The sequence below is a fragment of the Ochotona princeps genome, chromosome 15 (assembly GCF_030435755.1).
Source record: "Ochotona princeps isolate mOchPri1 chromosome 15, mOchPri1.hap1, whole genome shotgun sequence".
NCBI lineage: Eukaryota > Metazoa > Chordata > Mammalia > Lagomorpha > Ochotonidae > Ochotona > Ochotona princeps.
Genome location: NC_080846.1, coordinates 16,039,950 through 16,049,458, shown reverse-complemented (window position 1 = coordinate 16,049,458; position 9,509 = coordinate 16,039,950). Strand labels below are relative to the sequence as shown.

The window sequence follows — 9,509 nt, the reverse complement described above, 5'->3', positions numbered from 1 at the left end:
ACCATAGCTGAAAAAGTACCTTTATTGTAAAGAAAATATACAGCAAAACAGGGCTGGAAGGTAGCAAGGGTGGAAGATAGGAAAAAATGTTATCACCTGAAAAGCTGTCCAAACACTGCATCCTCCTGTAGAGAAGACATATTTGGCCCTTAGCGTCATCCTCGCCCACCTTTCCTAATCCAGAGAAATGTACCTTTATCAGGGCCAAGCCCTGGAGCCCCATTTTCCCTCTTCCCAGGAAATGTCAGTTTGGGAAAGACTGTGTAGTTCAAAGGCTTTCCAATGACAGAAAACAGTACATAGAAAATTGGAAGGATGTTGACAGTCCTTCGTCCAAGGCCTTCCCTGTGCCTGGGGAGCTGTACCCAGTCCCATTCTTCAGTATTTGTTGATGCCAAAGAGACGAACTCCATGGAATTGTGGCAACTTAGGCAGCAGAACACTAAGCAGTGACGTTGTGTTGATGAGGAAGTGAGCAGCATCATACTTGGTATAGAAGCTGGCCAGGAGGTAACTGGGGAGAGAGAATATAGGAGATTGGTTTTCCCTATTCATATTCATGTCTTAGTAGTGACTGTCTTTCATGGTTTTGAAAATTGCTTTAGGGCTCGACATGATAGCTCAGTGGCTAAATCCTTGCCTTGCAAGTGCCAGGATCCCATATGGGTTTGTGCTTGTTTATGCCCTGGCTCCTCTATCAAGCTTCCTGCTTGTGGCCTGGGAAAGAAGCAAAGGATGGCCCAAGGCTTTGGGACCCCACACCCGTATGGGAGACCCGGAAGAAGCTCCTGGCTCCTGAATGGCTCAGTTCTGGCAATTGAGGCCATTTAGGGAGTGAACCTGCGAATGGATAAATCTTTAAAAAGTAAGAATTATTTTTATTGGAAAGCTTACAGAGAGGAGAGGCACAGAGAAAGATCTACCCTCTGGTTCACTCCCCAAATGGCTACAATGGCTGGAACTGAAGCCAGGAGCCAGCTCCTCTAGGTCTTCCATGTGGGTGCAGTGTCCCAAGGGTTTGGGCCATCCTCCACTACTTCCCCAGGCCACAAGCAAAGAGCTGGTTCACACTCCACATGCAATAGTCTGGCTGGGCAAGGCTGAAACCAGGGGCCTGGAACTCCATCTGGGTCTGCAATGAGTGGCAGGGATCCAGGCACTTGAGGTATGACTTGCTGCTTCCAAAACTGCACATTAAGAGGAAGCTGGATCAGAAGCAGAGTGGGGGGCATGAACTCAGTCACTGGACAATCCCAGTGATGTCTCCACAACTGTCAAACGCCTGCCCCAGGAGTCTGCTTTTTATTTTAAAGCTTCCTGATGGGCCTGCTCACCTGGCTCTTCCACCTCTTTCTAACATAGCATCGCCTCTACTTCCCAAAGACTCACAGTATGATAGGAAAGATGCTGAGGAACTTGCGAGAAGAAGTAAATTGGAGTCCGTAGTCCATCTGTTCCCAGTGTGTCAGTAGCCGAGCCTTGCCTTGGTCAGGGGTCTCAAAGGGTGTTCCCTTCACTGTATGTAGGAAAATGTACATTGCCTGGGAAGAGGGAAGGGGACATTGTGAGGGAAGACAAGTAGCTCTTAAGCCCGATTTATGTTGAAAGCGCAAAAGGAAGACATCCCCAAGCAACTGGTGGTTTTGTTTTTGTCTGGGAGAGGTCTAGGGTGGGTACAAGGGGTGTCTTGTGCTCACCAAGTTATGGATGACGTTGGTCAGGGTCCAGACGACAGGAATGCTGAAGAAGGGGATACTGAGGAGAGTCACATGCAGCAGTCCTACCAAGATGACATAGGCCAACCAGATGCCCCGGCTGTTCATCACTCGCGTGTTGGGATTCACTTCGCTGTGCGCCACCCCCACGTTCATCCTACCAGAGTTGGGGGATAGGCCAGACAGGAGTCCAACTCAGTTTCCTCTCAACCTCTGTTGTGAATGTTTTCCCCCAGTTGTCTCTGAAAGAGGTCAGATCCCCTGAACTTGACTGAGAATGAAAGAACTTTCTCACGTAGCGTGGAAACTCAAAGGCCCAGGAAACACTTTTTAAAAGGCAAGAGCAGCATCCCATCTGGTTGCCAATTCAAGTTGAAAAAAAAAAAAAAGGCAGGAAGAGGCCAGTGGAGCAGCTTGAGCTGTCCCCTCCCGCCCCTGTAGTGTTGGCAACCCAAGTGGCCACTGGCTTCCAGCTGCTCCGATTCTGATTCAGCTCCCTGCTATTGGGCCTCTGACACCCATGCGGGGGACCCAGATAGAGCAGCCATCTGGGAAGTGAACCAGTGGACAGATGATCTCTCCCACTGGCTTTTTCAGGTGACTAAACCTTTAAGGGGAATGGGATGACAAAAAGGGCCCCCCTCCCTATATTTTAGGCAAGTTACTGCTACTTTCCCTCTTCCTCACATTGGCGAGAGTAGGCCTAGGCTCAGGCCACCACCTGCAGGAGCAGGGAAGCTGGAGCACCTTCCCTCCTTCGGCTGAAGAAGTCAACCAGGAATCAAGAATGCGCATGCACCCGGAGTTCTAAGAGTCATGGAATCAACGAACCACTGGGGAGGGAAGCGACACTAAGGCAGCCTCCAGTCCACACCTTTTTCCGTCGAGCCAGTCCGCCCTGTCGCTTCCATTTTTGGCATGTAACCAGTCAGTATTCCCTTCCCCTTCTCTCAAGCGTGGACGCTGCAAGAATTTGCTCACGGCTTTCGGCTTGACCTAGGAAGGGGCCCGATTCTAAAACCGTGCGAGTCAAGCTGCTGCTGCTGGTGAGGGAGCAGCTCCGCCCACCCTGGAATTCCCTCCAGTCCGGAGCCCAGCCCACGCTTCTCTCAGCCTCCCCCTCTAGTTCGTTGGCCCTTTTCATGGTCCTTAAGCATTCTCTTCTCGGTGTCTGATTCGCCGCCCGTTTCTCACCTCCCGCCAATTTTCTTGGGTACCGGCTTCCAGCCTCTCGGAAGACCCTACCTGCCAGCTTCACCAGCCGTCCGGCAAGGGGCGCGGTGCTCGCTCCTACACCTGTAGTCTTCAGGAAGTAGCCGCCCCCGCAGCTGCGCGCTCTCTATTGGTGGAACAGAATCGGCGCTGCCACCGCTAATTGGTTGGCTGTCTGCACTGCGGACACGCGATTGGTCAGTATTTCTGTCACTCAGAAGAAGCAGAACCCGCCCTCTTGGTTTCTCCGCCTTTTCAGAGCAGAGGAGAGCTGCCAGGGAGAATGAAGAGCGGCAGTAGCTCTCGGCCAATAGAAAGGACTGATGGTATGTAGTGGGAGTAAGATTGCTAGTGATTGGTTCTCTTCACCTAGGCGGGAGCTCCGAGGCGGAGGCAGCGGGTAGGGGCCTAGTTGAGTGGAGGGGCACCAAGATGGCGGCAGAGACAGTGGAGCTCCATAAGCTGAAGGTACTGTGAGGCGGTGGCAAGGCTGACTGGGACCTTTCTGGGGATTGAATTCTGCAGGGTGGCTTGCGCTTTCTTCTAGACGTTCTTCTGAAAGCCTTTCCTACTCTTTTCCGGCACCCGTAGTAGTCCTTTTGTGTTTCCCTTTCCCATTGCGCCTTCCACAGTTTCCAATTTCGCATGGTTTCACTGTTCTCTTATTTCGACTCCCTTCCTCTTCCTTCTCTCATCAGCCACCCTTCCTTAGCAGGCCACCCTTTCCCAAGTACAAAGTACCTGATAGACTTGTTTCCCGTCAGAGCTGCGTTACGTCAATGGTTTCTCCTCCCTGCCCCACGTCGGACCCGGGAGCCCCTCTTCTCCCCTTATGTCGTCGGTCGTCCCGAACCAAGAGTCTGACTGGCGTTTGTGTGTCCTTCTGTGGGAATATGTTCCAAACACGACGGAAAATGCCCCCGTCCCCCTTTTCCATGGTGGTGGTCCGCCCCCGTGGCGAATGCCTCCAGCGGGCCGTTAGAATTAGTGAGAAATGCTTCAGATCTCGAAGTTTGCCCAGTGTTTTCACTCGGGTCTCCGCCCGCCAGCCCTGGTTGGAGGGAGAACTCAGAGCCGCAGTATTTCGGGGAAACGACTCCTGCGTGGCTGCCTGTCACAGAGGGACCCACGTCTTTTGAGGTCACCGCTGGGTGACACACTGAATCTGAGATTTTAAATCGAATTTTTGGGAATCTTGTTAACTTTCTCGCTTAGGTAGTTCTCCTGGTCTTCGAGGGCGAATGAAGGGATTATTGTCTGTTTTCACTGGTAGCTTTCCAAATCCGACAGAGCTGGAATTGAAAACTGATCCGTTAAAGCCTTATGAGGTTTTGTGTGTGTGTGTGTGTGTGTGCGCGCGCGCGCTTTTTTTTCCCTAAAGGTTAAAGGTGTCAGAGTAAAGAGATCCTTTCCTTAGTCGCTTGATAGTTGGCCCAATTAGCTTTTGTGTGAAAGCTGCTGTTTTCCCCTACTGTCAGATTCTAAACCGAAGTAGTAGGTTTTTGTGATATTCTGGAGTCACTGTTAAGTTGGTGGAACTGAAATGTATGAATTGTGTTAGTGGTCTCCTAATTTTTTATGGCAGGAAAAACTGAGCAACCAGATTTTACTCTCAATATAAATTATGTACTTTTCTGCTATTTTGTATGTATTGTAAAAGACAGAAAGTTTTAGATGAATATGGTCCAAAGAAAGTATGAATATAGGGTCTAACATTTTTTTCCTATTTGTCTTTGGAGTAGATCACCAGCTGCCCCCATGTTCGCCTTTATGAATTAATTCTCTATTGGTGTATGGAGGACTCCCACCAAATCTGTTTTCCAGGTCCCTATTACATTTGTATTTGATTAGACGCTTTTACGCAGTGTCCTTGGACTGATTTCAGGTGTCAAAGAACGTGAGGCACTCCTTACAGCCTAACCACAACTCACTCTTTAATCACATTTGCTTGTCTTTGCTTTTTCTCTAGAACACTTCTTAACCTTTTGGAGGTCACAGATATCTTTGAAACTCTGATGAAAGGTATGGACCCTCTCCCCAGAGAAAGACATGTGTATACTTTGCATGCAATTTGAGGGGCCTCATACAACTACCTTGCAGCCCTGAGGAGTCCATGGACCTCTGGTTAAGAACCTGTGCCTTTAATTCTGACTTTTAGTTTCCACTGGTGATCGTGCTGGAGTGATCCTGACTTTTGGGTTGACTTGGGGTTTTATTATTTTTTAGATTTTTTTCCCCTCATTTTTATAGAGAATTGTAAAGCTTTAGTATGGGACCTTAGAGGAAAGGAACAAGCTGTATAATAGAAGGGAAAACTATATCTGAATTAATGGGTAAGGCCATGTAACTACAAATATTTTGATATTTTGTAGAAATGCAGTCTTCCTCCCCCAGACCTCTGCCAAGATTTGTTTATTTGAAAGAGTTACAGAGTTACAGAGAGAGGAAGACAGAGATTCACTTGCTCCTTCACTTCCTAAACAGTGGTGATAGCCTGGGCTGGGCCAGGCCAGGGCCAGGAGTCTGTAGCCCTCACAAGTGCAGGGGCCCAAGCAGCTGAGCCATCTTCTGGTGCTTTCCATGGCAGTTTATCAGGGGGCTGAATTGGAAGTGGAGCAACTGGATCATGAACAAGTGCTCCTATGGGATGGCTGTGTTGAAGGTGGAGGTTTAGCCTGTAAGCCATGACACTGGCCTCAAAATATGGTCATTCTAGTATGGTTGAAAGGAGACTGAGCTGTGCATGAAAATGCACTGACCTCTACTAGTAATAGATTTCCAGTCAATTATGAGAAAAGAGAGACTATTCCAGAGGGGAGTGCAGGAGGGGTGAAGTGGTGTCAGGCTGCTGAGAATAGTGAGTTGTTGTGTCATTGAAACACCGAATGCGTGGTACTCCTGCACGGTAGCCTAGTGGCTAAAGTCCTCACCTTGCATGTGCTGGGATCCCATATGGACTCCAGTTGGTGTCCCGGCTGCCTCACTTTCCATCCAGCTTTCTGCTTGTGGTGTGGGAGAGCAGCTGCACCTGTGTTGGAGACCAGGCGGAAGCTCCTGACTGCTGGCTTCGAACAATTCAACTCTAGCCGTGGCCACTTGGGGAGTGAACCTGGGGATGGAAGATCTTTTTCTGTCTCTCCTCCTCTCTGTAAATCTGACCTAAAAAAAAAAAAAAAAAGAAGAAGAAGAAGAAAGTCAGTAGTCAGTAGGCTGTGATTGTAAGGTAGATCAGAGGTATTGCAAAGGGTTTCTAAGTTGTGTAAGGAGGTCTGGCTCTTAGTGTAGGTCTTTGGAATTTTAAGATGTTTCTGCTGTAATCATTTTGGATAGTACAGAAAATGGGATTTTGGTAGGATAAGGATTTTGTCAGTCAGAGATTTAGTTATGGAACGGGTGTTCCATGTCCTGGCTGCTCCACTTCTGATCTAGTTCTCTGCTTATGGCCTGGAAGAGCAGCAGAGGATAGCTCTGTACCCACGTGGGAGACCTGGGTGAAGCTCCTGGCTCCTGGCTTTAGCCTGGCCTAGTCCTGGCTGTTGCAGCCATTGGGGAGTGGACCAGCACGTGGGATATCTCTGTTTTTCCTTTTCTTTGTAGCTTGGCCTTTTAAATAAAAAGTAAGAAAAAGAAAGTTGTACTCTAATTTAGTTTCACATACTCCTACTGTAGTGATCTTATTTTGTCTCCTTGGAATGGCTGTGTTCATTAACTGCTAACACAAAGGATTTATTATGTGATAAGCACTGGTTGAAGCAGTTTACATACATGAACTGATTTAATTTTCACAAAACTATAAAAATACCATTGTTATCCCCATTTGAAAGGGAACTATGAAACTTGGAGACAGTAAGCAATTTGCTTAGATTGCACAGCTACTGTGCATGCGATCTATCTCCAAAATTTGTATATTTTAAAAAGATTTATTTATTTGGGGCTCAGAGGAAGAAACAAATAGATATCTTCCATTCTCTGGTTACTCACAGTAGAGGTTTGGCTAGGCTGAAGCCTGGAGCTTCATCTGGGAGCGCAAGGACTTGGGCCATCCTCTGCTGCTTTCCCAGGCCATGAGCAGGAAGCTGGATCAGAAGCGGAACAGCTGCAACCCCAAAATCGCAGGTAGCATGCTGTGCCATGATGCCAACCCCAAAAATGTGTGTTTTTCATCTTAGCTGCCTCTCCCTCTTCTTGAAACCCAGAACCTTTACACACATTGTATTTGAAATTTTCTTTTGGCTGCAGAACTCTGCCAGCCTGCCTCTTTCACATCTTTGTCCAGCTAATTTCTAATCATCCTTCAGATAGCAGTCACGCATTTATTCATGGCTGCTTTTCTTATTCTGCCTATCCACATGCATGGTCAGGACATGTTTTGTATATCTTATAGGACTGTATATTTTTTATTTCATTATTTTATTATTATTATTTGCTTAATCAGTTAAATACTTTTTGGGGGCCTGGTGTAGTAGCCTAGTGGCTGAAGTCCTTGCCTGCACACATAGGATCCCATATGGGCTCCAGTTCTCATCCCAGCTACTCCACTTCCCTTCTAGCTCCCTGTTTGTGGCCTGGGAAAGCAGTCCAGGATGGCCCAAAACCTTGGGACCCTGCACCCACGTGGGAGACCCAGAAGAAGCTCCTGACTACTGGCTTCAGAGCTGCTCAGCTTCAGCCATTGTGGCCACTTGTGGCCACTTGGGGAGTGAACCAGTGGATGGAAGATCTTTCTGTCAGTATCTCTTCTGTATATCTACTTTTTAATAAAAATAAAGAAATCTTTTTTGAAAAACCACTTTTTGGTCCTTGTCTTAAAAAAGAAAAAAATATTTGTTTCTGTTGGAAAGATCAGATTTACAGAGAGAAGGAGAGACAAGAGAGATCTTCCATCCATTGGTTCACTCCCCAAATGCCATTCTGAAAGCCAGCCTGGAGCCAGGAGCCTCTTCTAGGTCTCCTACACAGGTGCAGGATCCCAAGGCTTTGGGCCATCCTCTACTGCTTTCCCAGGTCATAAGTGAGAGCTGGATGGAATTGGAATGTATGCCTATATGGGATCCTGGCACTTGCAAGGTGAGGATTTAACCATTGGGCAATTGGGCCAGGGTTGATTTCTGTTTTGCTTATGATTTCCCTGAGTCTAAGATAATGCTTGATATACAGTAGGTGTCCAGTAACTATTTGTCATGGGAATGAACTAATAAGATCAGATATAGAACAGCAGCAATCAGAAATTGGTACAAATTTGAAAACAGTTTGGGTTATAAAAATCTTCGTCTTCGGGATCTGGTGCAGTGGCTCAATAATTAAATCCTCTCTTTGTAAGCACTAGGAACCCATATGGGTGCCTGTTCTAGTTCTGGCTGCTTCACTTCCCATCCAGCTCCCTGCTTGTGGCCCTGGAAAGCAGTGGAGCACAGTTCAAAGCCTTGAGACCTGGCATCCACTTGGGTGACCTGGAAGAAGGTCCTGGCTCCTGGCTCTGGATTGGCTCAGCTCTGGCTGTTGTGGCTATTTGGGGAGTGAACCAGTGGATGGAAGATCTTTTTCCTCTTTCCTTCTCTGTAAATATGCCTGTCTAATAAAAATGAATAAATCTTTAAAAATTATATTTACAGAGTCAGTTGGATGTGATACATTTAAGTTAGGAACATGCAAAGTATCCAGTTTGTTCAGGAGAGAAGATATTTCAGTAATTTTTTACGATTTCTTTTCCTTTAAAAGGCAGTGTTCCTTAGGGAGGGGAGACAGATATTCTCTCTGTTGGTTCACTCCCCAAATGATCACAGTGGCAGGACCTGGGCCTGTTTGAAACCACGGGCTAGGAGCTTCTTCTGGGTTTCCTATGGGTACAGGGGCCCAAGGCTTTGGGCCACCCCCCACTGCTTTCTCAAACCATAAACGGGGAGCTGGTTGGGAAGTGGAGCAGCTGAGCGTCGAATTGAAGCTCATATGAGATGCTGGCATTGCAGACCGAAGCCCAACCTACCATGCCACTGTGCTGGACACAGTGCTAGGCACAGCATCTGGGCTTCACATCTTTGGAAGATGTTAATATTGTTAGTTACAAATGTGGGTCTTTTCATTTGAGTTGAAGATAGGTGGGTGAATGAGGATTTAATATTTACAGCAAGCGACATCTACCATTGTGCCAGTTACTTCAATGCTGCAGATACAGCAATGAACAAAACATGAAATTTTTATAGCACCTATATGTTACAGAATAAGTAAAATTTGTAGTGTGTCAGATGGTTGTAGAGTCTATAAAGAATAGAAGGGATAGGGAGTACAATGACAAGAGTATTGTAATTTAAAATAGAATGACTAGGTGTGGTCTCCTTGAGAAAGGAATGTTTAACTGCAGCCTGGGAGGTAAAGGAATTGAACTGTGTTCTAGAGAAACCCTGTGTTAGAGGAATAGTGTGAGGCCAGTTGGGCTTACCAGTGAGCTTACCAGGAGCTGGGGAAAGGGAGCAGGTGGTGTAGGACTTTGCAAGTAATGCTTAAGACTCTGGCTGCTGCTGCTTTTTTTCTTATTAATATAGTATTTTTTCTTTTCCCCAACTATCACTTTTTCCCCACTAATGT

General features: G+C 47.0%; 2 protein-coding genes across 6 annotated transcripts in view; one reads left to right on the top strand and one right to left on the bottom strand.

The window, feature by feature from the left end:
- Nucleotides 1-4: 4 nt before the first annotated feature.
- ORMDL2 (ORMDL sphingolipid biosynthesis regulator 2) lies at nt 5-3,537 on the bottom strand. 2 transcript variants are annotated; one of them, XM_058673847.1, is made up of 4 exons: nt 3,297-3,537; nt 1,698-1,872; nt 1,390-1,541; nt 5-514 (listed from the first exon to the last, which is right to left on the bottom strand). In XM_058673847.1, exons 2-4 carry the CDS (start codon nt 1,869-1,871, stop codon nt 379-381), a joined length of 462 nt encoding a protein of 153 aa, XP_058529830.1. In that variant the 5' UTR covers nt 1,872; nt 3,297-3,537; the 3' UTR covers nt 5-378. The 2 variants fall into 2 exon arrangements, with proteins under 2 accessions (XP_058529830.1, XP_004589700.1); XM_004589643.3 differs by lacking the exon at nt 3,297-3,537 and adding an exon at nt 2,961-3,069.
- The window catches only part of SARNP (SAP domain containing ribonucleoprotein), a 52,849-nt gene continuing 46,460 nt past the window's right edge, over nt 3,121-9,509 (top strand). Inside the window, exon 1 of one of the 4 annotated variants that reach the window (XM_058673843.1) lies at nt 3,121-3,253. In XM_058673843.1, the coding sequence (XP_058529826.1) occupies nt 3,251-3,253 (3 nt within the window). In that variant the 5' untranslated portion in view covers nt 3,121-3,250. Of the gene's footprint in view, nt 3,254-3,300; nt 3,396-4,894; nt 4,950-9,509 lie in introns of those variants that run through there. The other 3 variants (XM_004589642.3, XM_058673844.1, XM_058673845.1) reach the window with 3 other exon arrangements.

Excerpts from the sequence above, each read along its gene's own strand:
- ORMDL2 (XM_058673847.1), bottom strand. The coding sequence starts at position 1,871 with ATGAACGTGGGGGTGGCGCACAGCGAAGTGAATCCCAACACGCGAGTG. Across the intron at positions 1,542-1,697 it reads CCAACGTCATCCATAACTTG|GCAATGTACATTTTCCTACA; the intron begins GTGAGCACAAGA and ends CCCTCTTCCCAG. Across the intron at positions 515-1,389 it reads AGCATCTTTCCTATCATACT|TTACCTCCTGGCCAGCTTCT; the intron begins GTGAGTCTTTGG and ends CTCTCTCCCCAG.